The sequence below is a fragment of the Pelodiscus sinensis genome, chromosome 9, assembly GCF_052426305.1.
Source record: "Pelodiscus sinensis isolate ZL-2025 chromosome 9, ASM5242630v1, whole genome shotgun sequence".
Classification (NCBI taxonomy): domain Eukaryota; kingdom Metazoa; phylum Chordata; order Testudines; family Trionychidae; genus Pelodiscus; species Pelodiscus sinensis.
In genome coordinates this window covers 51,867,425-51,885,264 of record NC_143060.1, presented here as the reverse complement: position 1 = coordinate 51,885,264, position 17,840 = coordinate 51,867,425, and the positions used below count along the sequence as shown (strand labels likewise).

The following is a 17,840-nucleotide window of genomic DNA, read 5'->3' as shown; positions in this document are numbered from 1 at the left end:
AAAAATCAGAAAATACCGGACATTTTAGGTGTCTGGTATTCTCTGAATTTTTTTACCAAACAGGAGGCGAAAATATCGTACTGTCTCGGTGAATACCGGACACCTGGCAACCCTAATGGTATCATGAGCTTTTTGTGGGCCCAACCCAATTCTTCAGATGAATGCCATTTATTGGGTTCATCTGAAGAATTGGTTTGTTCCCATGAAAACTCATGATACCATCTACATTTTTTTGTTAGCCTCTAAGATGCTGCGAGACTATTTGTTGTTTTTTCTGTTTTGATCAGTTAACCAAAACTCTTGGTTAGCTAGTTTTTTGTTTTGATGTTTTTTCCTTGTTTCTGGGCCTTTTCAGAATATTATGAAGTTAAGATAGACATAAAAATGTGGCAATAAAATGGCAATTAACCTTCAGATATGAATGCACTGGTTAAATAGTTCTGTAATTACACTAGTAATAACTTTCTATTTATCAAAACAATTCTGGTAAATGTTTAAGTAAGCTATGTGTAATTCTTAGAACTTACAGTGCAATGTAAGCTTTTGTTGCTAATATTTTTGAAGCCATGGTACTTTTGCCAAAAAATGGTTTGGATAAATTGAATTCAGCTATTGGTAATATGATTGGTTCCATTTGCTTGTGGAATGATGCTAGGGTATTGATTTGTTACAGAATTTGTCAGAAAAGTGTCTCCCCTAAAGTCACCAAGTCCACATGAAATTCTCTCACAGGACAACTCTGTTGATAAAGGAGATGCAGTCTTTGAGATAAAATGGAAAAACTGGAGTCCTAACCACTTGTCATCAAAGATGATTTCAGGACATTTTTACCAGCACCAGGGTTATTATTTAACCTTCTTTTTGGCAAGTTTTAAACATGGGTAACTTCTTTCTGTGAAGCTAAATTCCCATTTAGTTTGAACAGGTGAAGTTGCTCTTTTCCTCTTAAAACCTATTGTGTAGGATTGTGTCTTTGTTTTATAACTAGGGAAAGTTATCTATTTTTATAAAAGGCTCTTCAAATTGCTTTAGAAATTTTAGAAATCTTTTGTATGAGAGGCATCATGTAACATGGTAATCAATTTTTGTAGCAGAGTTTTAATATGTGTTTTATAAAACTATATTGTGCCAAAGAATGGGGGGAATTGACTTGGTTTGCTTAACTGCTTTTAAATGTATTTTCCTAGGATAGGAAGGGGGTGAATTGAAAATCAAGTAGAATTCTGAGAGGTTTTTTTTTTTAATATATGTGCACATGTGTATTTGTGCCATTGTTTAGACAGTGGAACCAACGGGAAAACGTTTCTTGCTTGCTGTTGATGTCAGTGCTTCCATGTCGCAAAGAGTTTTGGGCAGCGTGCTCAGTGCTAGTATGGTTGCTGCAGCAATGTGTATGGTAAGAAATCTCTTCTCTAACTGTTCAGAGTTCTTTAGGCTTGAGCTCACTGAGGCTAGACGGTACTACTGGAGAAAGTCGATTTAAGATATGCAACTTGAGCTATGGGAATAGTGTAGCTGGAGTTGATGTACCTTAGGTCAAATTTCTTCAGTGTCCCCATTGTGGGAGGTCAACAGCAGAAACTCTCCCGTTGACTTCCCTTGCTCCTCACATCCTGGTGAAGTACCAGGGTCATCGGGGGCACCATCAGCAGTCAATTTAGCAAGTCCTTCCTAGACACGCTAAATCAAACCCCAGGAGATCCATCTTAGGGTAAGTGAAAACAAGCTGCCACTAGAGGAATTCCTAAGCATGGTAAAAATCTGAGGGACATAGAGCCACCAAAAGTGGCTTCTGTTCCACCCTTCTCCTTGCTTCTGGCATACACAATATATCAAGAACACTCTTACTTCTGACTGCTTAAAAGGGTGCTGGAGGTTGCTGGTAACTAGGGTCAGTAAAAGCTGCATGAATCAAGGATGTAAAGAAGCAGATAATCCACTAATCGTGTAGTCGATAAAAATCATGACTATTGACATAATTTAATTGATAAGGAAAAGCTGTTGAGGCTCTGCAGTTAAATATAGTAAGAGCCAGGTGTGCAGGCAGCCCAGCTCCTGCTGCATTTAAACGGCAGAGGTAGGTCCCAGACCCAGCGCAAGCTGGGACTGAGCCAGGTTTGTTCAGTCCTAGCTCATGCCAGGTCCAGCAGCCCCTCACAGCATAGGGTGGGGCAGGGAGGCATCACTACAGAGACGTTTTTTAAGCCAGCACCAGTTCCTGCCCCATCTCCCTCTGCCTGTGATACAGCAAGTGATGTAAGCAAGTAGTCGACTATCCAGTATGCCTAGGCTTATCAGATAGTCGACTATTTGATTACATCCCTAACCTGAATTCAAGGCAGGTACCCAGTATGTGTATCAAATGCTTTTTATTTGATCTGTCAGAAAATATTTAAAATCACTTTCCTTGACAGAACAGTGCAGACTGAATTGAAAAAACATTTGGGAAAAAATTTATACTTTAATCCATATAATCAAGTCATACTTTGAGGAGTGTATTCACTCAGATGGAATGTTAATTTAGAAAGGATGATAATATTTTAAGTTCAGTTAGTTGTGCTTTTTAAATTTCAGGAATACAGAAAAATATAAATAGTGTCCTCTAGCAACAACGAAAGAGAAAGAAAGTGGGGGAAATTAAACTTCATAACTAAAAGTGAAAAATGAACAATTACTTGTGATTGTGAGTAGGTCTATTAGTAGTTCGTCTTGGATTTCTGCAATAGTTAGGCACTCTAGGGTAATAGTGTTTCACCTCTATCCTTACTTTGCACTGACTTCATTTTGGGGGGCAGGGGAGGGTCTGTTATATCTGTTCTTCAATTTGGTGTTTTGTGTTTTCAGGAAAAAATATGAATTATCACAAAACAAACAAATTGCAGATAATTACAAAGTGATATAATTAAAATATTTGACCTGATTTCCTGAAACTCTATTTTTTCCCAGGTTGTTGCACGCACAGAGAGAGATTCCAATATTGTTGCCTTTTCACATGAAATGGTCCCTTGTCCAGTGACAAAAGACATGACGTTACCTCAAGTATTAGTGAAAATGAATGAAGTATGTAAATACTTTCCATTTTGTTGCACTCTATGTAGTGTATACTTCTGATGAACCACTGCCAAAAATTAAGGCATAATTTTAGGTAACTTAGTACTTGCATTCTATTTTTGCTTTGTAATCAATCCAAGCAGTGTTTGTTCCACATTTATTTACTTAAATATTCTTCTTCTTGTTGTTTTTCTGTTCTTAATGTAGCTGGTTTCTACTGAAAAGCTATGTCAAACAAATTCTGTTACCTTGGTCTTTGAATAGTTTTACACATCATTTTAGAGAAGTGATATTGGCGCATAATCTCAAACTGAAAAAAAGATTGAGAACAATGCATTCTGCAAGGCAAAATTGTGCAATTTTTTTGTAATATTACCAAAGCTTCTGCATATAGTGATATTTGAGATGTAAAGTACTTTACATTTTCAGAACAGTTGTATAAACAGTCATCGTAATATCTTCAATTCTGCATAGCCACTGCAATGTTCTAATCTAATCAGTATTTTTCAGTTATGTTAATTTGTGCTTGACAACAACAAATGACACAAGATGAGGTCGATCTAGCTAGAGATATAAAGGTTAGCAAAAAAAACCCCCTACAATTACATTAGAAGCAAGAGGAATATTAAGGACAGGGTAGGCCTATTACTCAATGAAGAGGTAGAAACGAGGTAATGTGGAAATAGCAGAAGTGCTTAGTGACTTCTTTGTTTTGGTTTCACCAAGAAGGTTGGTGGTGATTGAACACCTAACATAGTGAAGGCTAGTGAAAATGAGGTAGGATCAGATGCTGAAAGTGGGAGAGGAGGTGAAAAAATTCTTAAACGAATGAGATGCTTTTAGGTCACTAGGACCTGATGAAATGCATCTGAGAACACTATGTCAGCTGACTCAGGAGATATCCAAGCCATTAGCGATTATCTTTGAAAAGTCGTGGAATACGGAAGAGATTTCAGAAGACTAGAAAAGGGCAAGTATAGTGCCCATCTATTGAAAGGGGAAATAAAGACATCCCAGGAAACTATAGACCAGTAATCTTAACTTCTGTACCTGGAAAGATAATGGAGCAAATAATTAAGCATTCAGTTTGCAGACAATCTAGAAGATAAGATAAGTAGTAGTAAGCATGGATTTGTCAAGAAGAAGTTAAGGCTGTGAAAGTATAACCGTACAAATGGTTAACCAATAAACCTGGGTTCACAATTACACAAAGAGGTGGCTGCCAACCTGTGTTGCTGCCTCTGTATCAGATAGAGGCAGCAGCACGCACCAGCTCTGGAGAGCTGTCTGTGGCTCTGTTGTTCGTGTGCTGGTAATCGTGTAACCGTTGAGATTTCAGCAGTTACTTGTTTACCCAATTACCAGCTTTTTAATATTCCTAAAACAAGTCATGTCAAACTAACTCGATAGCTTTCTTTCATAGGGTAACAAGCCTTATGGATGGAGGAAACAGTAGATATGTTTTGTCTTGATTTCTGTAAAGGTTTTGATATGGCTCACATGACCTTTTCATAAACAAACTAAGGAAAGGCAACCTAGATGGAACTACTGTAAGATGGGTGCAAAAGTGATTGGATAACTATCTCCAGAATCTAGTTATCAATGATTCATAGTCATGCTGGAAGGGTACAAACAGTGGAGGTTCTGTAGGGATCAGTTCTGGGTCTGGTTCTGTTCAATATTTTCATCAGTAATTTAGATGATGTCATAAAGAGTATGTTTATAAAGTTTGTGAAGGATGGCAAGCTGAGAGAGTTTTTCAGTACTTTGTAAGGATGAAAATTCATAGTGATCTGGAGAAATGGTATGAGATAAATAGGACTGATACAAAATGGGAAATGACTGTTTAAGAAGGAATATTGCAGAAAGAGTTCTAGGGGTATCCCAAAATAGCCCCGCTGTCTAGAGACAGCCTCACTTCACTGAGAGAACCTGTTGATGCTGATAACGTGATGACATCATTCTGTCACCTGGCAAGATCATTCTGATGTCCAGCAGGAAAAACTTTTAGAGAGAGAGATTTTGATACATTTATATTCAATGTTTTTCCAATGCAATAATATCAAAGAAAGAGTAACCTGTTGAATGTTAACTCTTGAATGGGACTGTAGATAGCAGTAGGAAAGTGTTAACTTTCTCATGTCCTCCTTTGTACTATCAAACTTCAGGATCATATGGGGTGAGATACATAAGTTATCATTATATTACTTCTAGAATTGTCAGGGAAAGTGTCCTATGCAGTTCGTAATTTATATCTTTATGTATTTTTAGATTCCAATGGGCAACACTGATTGTTCTCTTCCAATGATATGGGCTCAAAAAACACACACAGCTGCTGATGTCTTTATTGTATTCACTGATAATGAGACCTTTGCTGGAAATATTCACCCTGTGGTTGCTCTGAGGAAGTACAGGGAGGTAAATAATCTTCTGATAATACAGTATAATTGTCACCTCACACAGTGGTGGGGAATAAATATTAAATTGTCCAAATATTTCTTTTTGAGAGAAGTTTAATTCAAGAAATGTATTATGCTTACTATATTTTTAAGAGGGAAGCTACTGAAGTTATTAGCTCTGCAGGCTACTGGCCTCCAGTAGCTTTTCATGTGCTCATCTTGTAAACTGTGTAGGCTTTCTTTCGGCAAGTCATTCTAATGTTGAACTTTCTGAAATCAAATTACAGAAAAAATTCTCTATAAATATGTTCCACTGTCATAAAATATTGTTGAAATTCTGAACATAATAGGCATTTGGCATCCTCAGTAGGAGAGCTATTTCGTTTATATTCAAATTATACCCTATACTTTATAAATCTCATGACGACTTCAAAGTTTTTCACAAACACTGAAGAGTCACCTATATTACAAGGGTTCTGTATTGTTTGATTAATTGTTCTGCAGTTGGATAAAATTAAGGCAAAGATGTTGAATAACTGGCCTCATAGTCTTCAAGAAGTCTCAGGCAGAGCTGAGATCTGATCTGACTGCAGAAGCTATGCTTTATCCATAAATGCAGCTGTCCCTTCTTAATAGATGATTGACTGCCGGTAATAGACATCCACTGTATGAAATCTAATCTATAGAAAATTTAAATGTTTTAATTTCAAATAGTCTGCTGAAAAGTGGGTTAACTCTGTATCACTTTCACTAAGCTTTGATGATGTGTAACTGCAACTGATGGCATTTACTTCGTTTTCACATAAATCAAATAGATTTTTATTTTGACTTGAAGTTCAGAGAGATTTTTGCAATCCTTACTCAGTAAATCTGTTGCCATCAGCACTGAATCAGTGCATTGTGGAGTACCTGAGTAAGGACTGCAGAATTAGGCCCTAGTTCATAAATTGTGTGTGCATATTCTGGTGTACTGGAAATGACTTGCTTTCCTTCCTACTTCTAGAAAATGAGTATTCCATCTAAACTGATCGTTTGTGGAATGACATCAAATGGCTTTACCATAGCCGACCCAGATGACAGAGGGATGTTGGATATATGTGGCTTTGACACGGGAGCTCTAGATGTCATTCGCAACTTCACTTTGGATTTGATTTAATCTCTAGGCACCTACTATTCAAAAGGGGTCTGCTGCTGGCAAGAGACTCTGCCCTGAGAACTCCCAGCCAAATGTACTGTACTAAAATATGGCACGTGATGCACATATCAGAATGATACCTTTTTGTAAAGGGGAAAAACAAATGAGAAATGACGTTGTTGTTGTTGTTGTTGCACATAGCTTGAAAACAACAATAGGAAAGCCTGCTAAACAGAGCTACACAGTTTGATTTAATTTCATTTATAATAGTTGAACTGTACTAAGGTTTTGTCACTGTACAATGTCTTTTGTCTTTAACAATAAACTAAATTACTTCTGGTATTGGGAATGGGGGCAGGAAAGGGAAATAGCGTTAGTGTTTTTAAATAGTATTCATTTAACAGCAGCTTAATTTTTTAAATCTTTGTATTTGAGAAGAATAAGTACAAGTCAACCATTTCCATTGTTCAGTTTCAAATCTATAAAAGAAATATTTTTGGAGTGCACTAGACCATGTAACTGTGATGGAGTGTAAAAGTTACTTGTCAGATTTTATAGTGACACAGTGAAAGTGGAAATATGATTAAATTGTGATAATCATACTTTTTCTGAACAGATCTGGATCTTCTAAAATGTAACTTTTTTGGTAAATTGAAAGGCAGTTTTTGTACATTGTGGTTTCAGCAGCACTACTGTAGAATTTGTAAGCTTTGTAAGAAATTTATACAAATTCTGTTTAGCAAAAAGTTCCTGAAGTTATAAAATGAAGTCCCATCTGCCAAAGCTATAGCTTGCTGAGTTTCAAGTGCTTTTCAAATGAGGTAGATACACTAATTCAGGTGTATTTGTTAAACATTTAAATTTTGGTCATCCATTAATAGAAATAACCAGAAAAAAATATGCTCATTGTTTTGAAGCAAACTTATCAACCCTCCCCTCCGCCCTCCCTACCCCCCCCCCAAAAAAAACCCCAAACAAACAGAGTATTTTCATGGCATTTAATCACTTAAAATTTTACTTCACTGATTCTTTTATTAAAATAAGAGAAATAATTTTCAAAACTATTTCTTAATCATATTAGGAATGTTAAAATACATGTATTTGTGTAAACATGTAGAGGTTACACGTTTACACATGGGGGAGGAGGTGAGCACTGGCTCCTGCTAGGGCGCCCCCCCCCCCCCCCCCCACTGCCTGCGCTTTGCCTCTGTGGGAGGCAGAGGGGGGTGATAGGCAGGCAGCTCCACAGAAGCCATCTCCCCATGCACACTGGTTCCCACTTCTTCCCACTATCCACATTATATAACCATATTCACAGGTATACATTAACATTCCTACTTCATATTGACATTGTTAGTGATTTTTGTACTATGTAGCTGCCCCCTTCATACTTAGAATCTTACTTGATTAGCAAGAGATTGCAAGTGAACATCTGAATCTTCTATATGATGGTAAAATGGCATAGGGGAGAAAGTTATCTACAGATAACTTCTTGAATCTGTTTTAGAATGTAAATTAATAGTAATGTGTTTATCAAACGGTGTTTTCAGTATGTTCACAGCAGAGGTGAAAGTAAGCGTCTGCACCCTGCTGTGCAGCTCTGGCCAGAGCTGGTTGAACTGCAGCAAAAGCCAGCAGAGGGCTGTTTAAAGAGCTGGCAGGGAACCTGGGTTATGATAGGACAGTACCTGTAAGAAATGTTAAGGTACTTTCATCTCTAGTTCACAGACTTAAGAACACAATTTTTATCTTTAAGGTTTTTTAGTTACAGGTTCAACCTCTCTAGTCCTGCACTCCCTGGTCCGGCATGATTTTAGTTAGTTGGATGTCCACTTATAGGTGTGGCCAAATTTCCCACTGTCCTGTAGAACTTGTTTACAGCCAGTAGTCCTGGCTCTGTGTTCTGTGCTGTTATTTAGCTCTAATTTACTACTAAGTGTCTTCTAAGACCCCATTAAGCAGTGGAAGTGTTGGTAATGTTGCTGAAAAATTGATCTCCTGTAGTCCAGCAAATTCTCTGGTTCAGCAACAGTAATGTTCTGAGTGTGCTGGCCTGGAGAGGGATTGTGGGGAATCTATTCACTTGATCAAACCATGTTAGTTATTTCAAATAAGGGCACTTTTTTAAACTAGTAATTTTTTTTGACACACAATAGTTGCCTATCTAATAAATGTTAAGCCAGAAATGTTAATAAAAACTGGGTAGATGTGGTAAGTACAGTTTCTTATTGGGAAGTAGTAGGAGTCTAGTGTTAGTATAAATATTAATCTATTGGAAAAGTAGGAAACTAGATACTTAATGTTAAATGAGCTTATGCATTTTTTGCACACGTCTGTCATAAAAATTGGACTAAAGACTTTACTAACAGATTAAGAAATGGGGAATTACACTAATACTAAATCAGTGAGCAACTGTTTTGAAAACCTAAATTCTTGCACTAGATAAGCAGAGTGAAGGTAAACATTCAGTACATTAAACATCTCTTAGACTTGTATACCTCTTCTAATCATATCCTCTTCATTATTGAAAAGTTGCTTCTAAGTATTTACCTTACTCCATCATCCATACTCTACTGAACTACTAATAAAGTACAGTTTTATATTCTGAATGGTTTTGGTTGTACAAATAGAACTATAGTATCCCTTAGATGGACTGCTCCCCTAATTAATCAATGAGTAAGGTTTGTGCCTTCCAAGGAGGTGGTAGAGAGTAGTAATTCCCCCCAATAGCAGATTGCTTGAGATTTGCAAAAGCCTTTCCTAGGGCAATGCATAGAGGCTGCTGTCACCTACAATTCCACTTGAATGGTACAGAGCACAGAGACAGAGATCTGGAAGTTAACACTGACCTCATGCACAAGTCTGTAAGACATTGTACGCTGTTCACCTCTTCCTTTTTTTACATATGGTTGTAAACCTTAAGTTGATTGCAAAGATAACCATAGCATTTGTGTTATGATTTTATTTAGTCTTAAATCCAGTAACCCAAAGTTTCTAGTATGTAGAATGATTAGGAGAAGATAATTGGAGTGTACTTTACGTCAATCTGTTCTTACGTCAATCTGTCTGGGGGCAAGAAGTAGTCTAATAAGTACAGTAACATGAAAAAGAAAATGAGCTAAAGCTGTAATTGCTAACCTTTATTCGGAATTAAACTTCTGACAAATAATAGTGAATTGTTTTTTTCACTAGAGAGTAGAAATGATCGTTCCAACTTAATACTCTTTGCATTGGAACATCTTGTTTTTGTTTTCCATTTGGCTCTGCACAGTCAGGCTAATAGAATCCTAGGGCTGAAAGAGACCTAAGGAGGTCACTGAGTCCAGCCCCCTACCCAAAGCAAGACCAACCCTAACTAAATCATCCCAGCCAAGGCTTTGTCAAGCCGAAAGATTCCACCACCTCCCTAGGTAACCCAGTCCAGTACTTCCACCCTCCTAGTGAAATAGTTTTTCCTAATATCCAACCTAGACTTCCCCCACTGTAACTTGAGACCATTGCTCCTTGTTCCACCGTCCCTCACTACTGAGAACAGCCTCTCTCCATCCTCTTTGGAACCTCCCTTCAGGAAGTTGAAGGCAGCTATCAAATCTTCCCCCACTCTTCTTTAATGCAGACTAAATAAGCCCTAATCCCTCAGCCTCTTATACGTCATGGATACGTCTAGACTGGCATGATTTTCTGCAAGTGCTTTCAATGGAAAAGTTTTTCCGTTAAAAGCATTTGTGGAAAAGAGTGTTTAGATTGGCACGGATGCTTTTCCGCAAAAGCACTTTTTGCGGAAAAGCGTCCGTGCCACTCTAAACGTGGTTTTGTGCAAGAAAACCCTGATCGCGCTCAAAACAATAACACGTTGTCTACACTGGCCCTCTTGGGCAAAAGCGTTTGCGCAAGAAGGCTTTTGCCCGAATGGGAGCAGCATAGCATTTCCACAACAACACTGACAATCTTACATGAGATCGTCAGCGTTCTTGCGGAAATTCAAGTGGTCAGTGTAGACAGCTGGCAAGTTTTTCCGCAAAAGCATATGTTTTTGCGGAAAAACTTGCCAGTCTAGACACAGCCCATGTTCTCCAACCCCCTAATCATTTTAGTCGCCCTCTGCTGGACCCTCTCCAATGCAGTCACATACTTTCTGTAGTGGGGAGCCCAGAACTAAATACTATACTCCAGATATGGCCTCATCGGTGCCAAATACAGTAGAATAATTTCTCAAGATTTACTAGAAATGTTTTTCCTAATGCACCCTAATATGCTATTAGCCTTCTTGGCTATGGCGTATACTATTGACTCATCCACCTTCTCATCTACTGTAATCCCTAGCTCCTTTTCTGCGGAACTGCTACTTAGCCAGTCAGTCCCCCAGACTGTGACAACGTTTGGGAATCTTTCACTCCAAATGCAGGACTCTGCACTTGTCCTTGTTGAACTTCCTCAGATTTTTTTGGCCCAGTCCTCCATTTTGTCTATATCACTCCTGACCCTATCTCTACCTCTATCCCTGCCCTCCAGCATGTCTACCTCTCCCCCAGCTTAGTGTCATCTGCAAACTTGCAGGGGATACAATCCATTCCCTCATGTAGTCATTAATAAAGATGTTGAACAAAACCAGGTCTAGAATCAATCCTTGGGGCATCTCGCTTGAAACTGACCATGAACCAGATATCAAGCCATTGATCACAACCTGTTGAGCTGGACAATCTAGCCAGCTTTCTATCCACCTTACAGTCCATTTATCCAGTCCTTACTTCCTTAACTTGCTGGCAAGAAATGTGTGGGAGACTAACAAAAGCTTTGCTAAAGTCAAGGTGTATGCCATCCACTGACTTCCCCATGTCCACAGAGCCAGTTACCTCATCAGAGAAGCTAAATAACTAACTATAAAACCACTTGGTGGCTAAAATACCTGTTCAGCTAGCTTGTAGACACAGCTCAGTAATACATGATGTTTTTATACTCCTTTAAGCCTATACAGTTCTGTCTTTAAAAAGCTATACAGCACAAACCTAAATATAAATTTGGACCAAGAATAATACATTAATCTGGACATGCAGGTTTGATCTCCAAGGACACCTTCAGCTAACCATTTTTCCTCCATTGCAAAAAACACTCCAGTTTTTAATCCATGTGGATAGTTGTGCTTGTTATCTGTTATCCTCTCCCTTGTTTTGTTCCACTCTTACTGGGATTTTTCTCTCTTCTCCACCTCTGTTCTGGTCTTTTAATCTTTACTCCTATTTAACTTTTCACAATTTGCCTTGTGCTTCTGGTCTTATATAGTATAGTACTATAGTAAGATAATTGTTGTTTGGAGAAGTTTATGAAGCTAGATACCATACTCATTAACAACATGAGAGCATTCCTTTTATTTACAATATTTTGCCTTAAATATTTTAAAATGTAAATTTTCCTTTCTTTAGCATACAAATTGTAGGAAAATTTGTTCCCAGCTAGATCACACTGTTCATAAGTTATCAAGCCAAAAGAGGCACCATTGTGATTGGCTACTGTGATTTGTAAAATATAGGAAATATCATTGCACCTAAAATCAAAGGCTACGTCTAAAATCTGGCATGATTTTCCGGAAAGGCAGGACGCTTTTCCGCAAAAGCACTTTTTCCGGAAAAGCGTCTGTGGCCAATCTAGACACGCTTTTCCGCAAAAAAGCCCCGATCGCCATTTTCGCGATTGGGACTTTTTTGCGGAAAACAAATCTCTGCTGTCTACACTGGCCCTTTTGCGCAAAAGTTTTTCGGAAAAAGACTTTTGCCCGAATGGGAGCAGCCATAGTATTTCCGCAAAAGCACTGACAATCTTACATGAGATCGTCAGTGCTTTTGCAGAAATTCAAGCGGCCAGTGAAGACAGCTGGCAAGTTTTTCCTCAAAAGCAGATGATTTTGCAGAAAAGCTTGCCAGTCTAGACACAGCCAAATTGTATGGTAGGATAAATTGTGCTTCAAGTGCTTGCTTATGTCCATTGGAGTGTAGGTGAACACATTGCTGCCAGAAAGTTTCTCCCTCAGCGGTATTCATTGGGTCAATTCTGATGCACCCTTTCATCACACCTTCATGGCGCAGCACATAAGACCCTATCAACCTGCTGTTCTCAGTTCCATTCTTACAGTTGCTGGAACATCTCTGGTCTCTTGTGTTTTTGTAAGTGCTTCATCTCTGTGGACTTTCTGTGAAACAGTTACTGTTAGTGGTTAATTAATACATATAGTAGTATAATTAGTAAGTGTTCCCCACTTAGCAGGGTTAACTGGCCTTGAGCACAGAGGTATTCCTTATTTCCAAGGGCTCAGAGAGCAGCACACCATAAACTGATGCCAGTGACCCGCATCATAGTTGTCTGAGGGATCTGGAGGAGACTCACATACAGGAGTGATGCAGAATCTGCAGGAGCCTCAATCCCAGGACAAGTAGGGATAGGAACAGACTTAGGTTCCATTTCATAGAAGCAGGGCTTTGTCCCACCTCAGTGCCCTGGAACAGACACAGTGTACTGGAACAGACACAGTACGTAACAGTTGGTGAAGAGTGCCCCAGTCTCTCTGAGGGAGGGGCAGCACCATTCCATTGCCTCAGCACCAAGAAAGGACTGCTCTGGTGACTGGGACTCCTAGTATTGCCATATCCCCCCAGTGCGAAATAAGTCAACACCAGCAACAGACTCCTGGCATCGCTTAATGTCACTGGTACCAAGTCTACTATATATTAGGGATGTTAAAATATGTTTAATTACATGCATAACTTGAATTTTTCAGCAGTTACAGGCAAGGTTGAGGGGAGCTTGTGTGCACTGGGAGCAGCTTGACTTCTAAACCAGCTCCCCCCACGTACTGGGATCCTGCATGTACCATATATATACTCCATACTATGTATTTGGGAGTGTTTGTCTATGAATGAGTGTCTGTTCGAGAACTCCTCCTAAACAGTGAGAGCTGGAACAGATGTACCTATAAGTACAACAGCCCCACATCCTTGGAATGCCAACTTGCAGCTGATGGGACATACATTTGAGCCACTGGTACCATGCTTCCTGCTTTACCTATCTTGGAAGATGGCCTTTCTAGTCATCATTACTTCTGTCAGAAAGGGCTCAGAAATCCAAGCACTTACCTCAGAATAACCACATAGGCTGCGTCTAGATTGGCATGATTTTCCGGAAATGCTTTTAATGTCCATTTCAAAACCCACCCTCCTTTACCCCTCTGTTGGAGTTAGCCAGCAAGAAGGGATTGAGCTGGCAGGGTGCTATATATTGTACCATCAGGGTGAGACTTCAGAGGACACCTGAGTCTACCCAATAGATACCACCAGGAAAACTTTCCAAGGGTGAGGCCTACAGCACACACACAAACCTGCATTGGAATGAGCATGAGCATCACCTCTAACAACAGTTACAGAAGGTTAGAAGTTTTCTTTTTGGAAAATATTTCTCAACGATGATCTAACACCTAACTATATAATGATTTAACATGCTTTGTGGTTGGAAGAGCCTTCTATATTAGCTTGTGTGATTTTGATCATGCTCTTTTTAAAATTGTATTGATTAATAAAGGACATATTAAATATTCTGAATGGATAGGCAGCTTTGTAGTATTGGTTAACGGATTTTTCTTGTCTAGAAAATAGAAATTTCAGAAAGGAGATGGATTCATTTATCTGGTAGCTGAATTTAGTCGATTTGACAATATTTCAGTCTTTACAGATTTATACTAGCTATTACAAAGGTTTCATAGAGACATATGTACAATAGATTCATTGAACAGATTTATTCTTGTAACAGTTATACCATACTATAAGATAACCTGGCATACAGCATTGCCAACAATAGTGTCAGTGAGAAATATGGGGTAAAGTTAGTACGATGATATATGTGCCCCTTGTCATATTTAAAATTGAGGTTAAGTTTAACATCTCAGCAGGACATATGATGCCTATAAATCTGTATGTGTATAGTTTCTCATATAGTGACATTTTCCCATCAGATATTTCTGCATTTCGAATGTTTAAATAAGTGGTAACACTTAACATGTAAAAATACTTCTTTGACAAATAATGAATAGAAATAATAAATGATACTGATAATAAATGTTACAGCTTCTTAATAGTTGAGCACAAGAGATAATAAATAAAATGACTATTCTACCACATTCTCATTTTAAAGTATGATATTGGAAAAAAATAAAATTCACTTTCTTATGCAGAAGTTTTGCTCCTGGGATTTATTCAGAGTTCTGTAGGGATATTTAACTGATTTACAGCAAGTTACCTCTGCATCCATTTTAGCAGACTTTGAGCTGGGTGAAAAACTTCGGTGCAGTTTGATTTAGACATCGTAAGCAACACAGCTATGTTTTCTATTGCAGAATCTTTATCACTGGTGATGTACATGTTTAACTCAGTTCCCAAAGTGAATCTGCAAACTCACCCTAAGAACGGCCATACTAGGTCAGAACAAAGGTCCATCTAACCCAGTATCCTGTCAGCCAACAGTGGAGTGGCCAATTACAGATGCCCCAGAAGGAAGGGATCACAACAGGGAATCCTCACGTGATCCTTTCCCTGTTTCCCACTTCCAGAGAAACAGGCTACGGCTACCATTCCCACCCATCCTGGCTGATAGCCATTGATCGACCTAACCTCCATGAATCTATCTAGCCCACTTTTGAACCTTGTTAAAGTTCTAGCCTTCACCGCATCCTCTGGCAAGGAGTTCCACAGGTTGACTGTGCGCTGAGTGAAGAAAAACTTCCTTTTGTTTGTTTTAAACCTGCTGCCTATTAATTTCGTTTGGTGACCCCTAGTTCTTATATTGTGGGAATAAGTAAATAACTTTTCCTTATTCACTTTTTCCACACCACTCATGCTTTATAGACCTCTATCATATACCCCCTTACCCTGTGCAGTTTATGATTACTTTTAATCTGAAGTCCTTGATAAACATGGAACACCTTTCCTGCCAATACAGGTTTTAGAGTAGAAATATCACTTTAAGTATGTAAATAGCTTTGTGCCATCCCAAAGTGAATACTACTTTCTATAAAAGAAACTAAATTCATTTGAGAAAAGATCTTTGGAAGGAAGACCCTTTGAATGAACCCTTTGAGTGCCTTAATGTAGTCATCTTTATTTAGTAAATGGGCATTCAGTATTTATATGCATACAGCATTTCCTGAACTATTAATGGAATTTTGACTTAATTCCCTCAGGTTTCTGCAGTGTAGAACTCAAATGGTTAGTATTTTAGAAAGATTTTAAAAATTTTACAGGTAACAAAATGAAGTTGAAAAATTCTTTTGCAGATTTAGCAGTCTTCAACTGAGATCTTGTTTTTCATTACTGAGACCTAAACTATATAGGAAAAAAAGAAAAAATCTACTTTTTTTTAAATATAAAATTAATGAGGTGTAAATTTGCTTGTGTTTAATTTGATGGATCTGTCCTTGTAAATCAGAACTTAGCAGGGCAGTGAAGAAATTAGCAAGAGGTAATGAACTTCGCAATGTACATATCCAAGGTCAGTGCATTTATTAACTTCTTACACATGTTAAAGATGCACTGTACCTTTCTGAAACAGTGGAGAGAGAGTATTATTTGAACTAAAAATTATTGCAATCTAATGTTCAGGCTGATTAAGTATATTGTGAGAATAAGTGTGCAGGTCTTAGATTTCAAAAGATCTCTTTCCAATCATCCTATTTTCTGCTCTGACGAGAAATTCAATACTGCATCTCTGTATGCAGGCCTGCCAACGGCAGTGGGGGTATAGGGGAGGCAACTTTCATGGAGCCCAGTGATTCTAAAGTGACCAGGGCTGCCAATTGTTGCTGCTACTGTAGCAGCAGCGGAGACCCAAGTACTTTAAATTGCTGCTGAAACACTGTGCTCCAGACAGTGCTAAGAACTGGGTGCCATGGCCCCATGCATTCTGTCCAAGGCACCATCCCTTTGAGAAGCATGGAGTCTTCCCCCTGACTTTCCCATGGCTGTGAGCTCCCTTAGCTGTATGGTAGGAATTGTATCCTACTGTGAATTTGTGCAGTACAGTGTGGGCCCACAATCCTACATGTATTGAATACAAATAGTGACCAATAATAATTCATCAGTGTGAAGTCTCTTTTATTGTGAATAATGCACCTTTAATAATGTAATGTTCCAGTTTGAGGAAGAAAGGGATATTCTTTCCTATTAACTTCTCAAATATAGCAGGGTCTTGATGCTGTTCTGGCTTTGGATGTACATTATATTGAAACTTTTGCAAGTGAAATAATGGTAGTAAACTGTATTATGACTGTAGAATTTGAGTAATAAATAAAATATGCTTAGGAGACTTTGGTTATTTTCATCTGGTGGCATTCATATTAAACACATCTTTTCTGTATATTTTGGTTGAGGAAAAATCTGCTTAGATCCTTAAACAGTAATCTTAATTTTATATTTGAAACATAGTGGTTTGCTCATGGAAAAAAACCAGATCCTTGATAGCACATAGACATGACTAGAGACATGTCAATAACTTCTCCAGCATCCATGCCCTCTAGTTTCACAAAACCATCTCAGAGGGCTTGGATTTGCATCTTGTGGCCAGAAGTAATTGGGATCCTAGGAGAGTCAGCTTGAAGTTACTCAATTAGGGATAAACTACAAAGAATGGGGATCCACTTCCAAAAGCTAGAGGCTATTCCAATACAGGTTGGACCTTGCTGGTCCGGCACCCTTGGGACCTCACGTGTCCTGAAGAAGGGAATTTGCTGGATCGCAGGGGACTGGGTCCCCTGGTACTGGACCCCAGCCCCTCTCTCTGCTGCTGGCCCTAGTTGCCCCTCCTGCTGAGCTGCTGTGCTAAAACACAAGGGCTGTGTCTACACTGGCCGCTTTTCCAGAAAAACTTGCCAGCTGTCTACACTGGCCTCTTGAATTTCCGGAAAAGCACTGACAATCTAATGTAAAATCATCAGTGCTTTTCTGGAAAATCTATGCTGCTCCCATTCAGGCAAAAGTCTTTTTCCGGAAAACTGTTCCAGAAAAGGGCCAGTGTAGACAGCACAGTAGTGTTTTCCGCAAAAAAGCCCCGATCACGAAAATGACTATCGGGGCTTTTTTGTGGAAAAGCGCGTCTAGATTGGCCACAGACGCTTTTCCAGAAAAAGTGCTTTTCTGGAAAAGCGTCCTGCCAATCTAGACACGCTTTTCCGAAAATGCTTTTAACGGAAAACTTTTCCGTTAAAAGCATTTCCGGAAAAT

The 17,840-nt window shown here is 38.7% G+C and overlaps 1 protein-coding gene across 5 annotated transcripts in view; it reads left to right on the top strand.

Moving 5' to 3' along the window:
* The window catches only part of RO60 (Ro60, Y RNA binding protein), a 37,057-nt gene extending 20,133 nt beyond the window's left edge, over positions 1–16,924 (top strand). For 4 of the 5 annotated variants that reach the window (XM_006129140.5, XM_006129139.4, XM_025187782.3 and 1 more), the window contains 4 exons: positions 1,280–1,396; positions 2,947–3,060; positions 5,323–5,469; positions 6,454–16,924. In XM_006129140.5, coding sequence (XP_006129202.3) covers positions 1,280–1,396; positions 2,947–3,060; positions 5,323–5,469; positions 6,454–6,606 — 531 coding nt within the window. In that variant the 3' untranslated portion in view covers positions 6,607–16,924. Of the gene's footprint in view, positions 1–1,279; positions 1,397–2,946; positions 3,146–5,322; positions 5,470–6,453 lie in introns of those variants that run through there. The other variant, XM_006129143.4, reaches the window with a different exon arrangement.
* Positions 16,925–17,840: the final 916 nt, after the last annotated feature.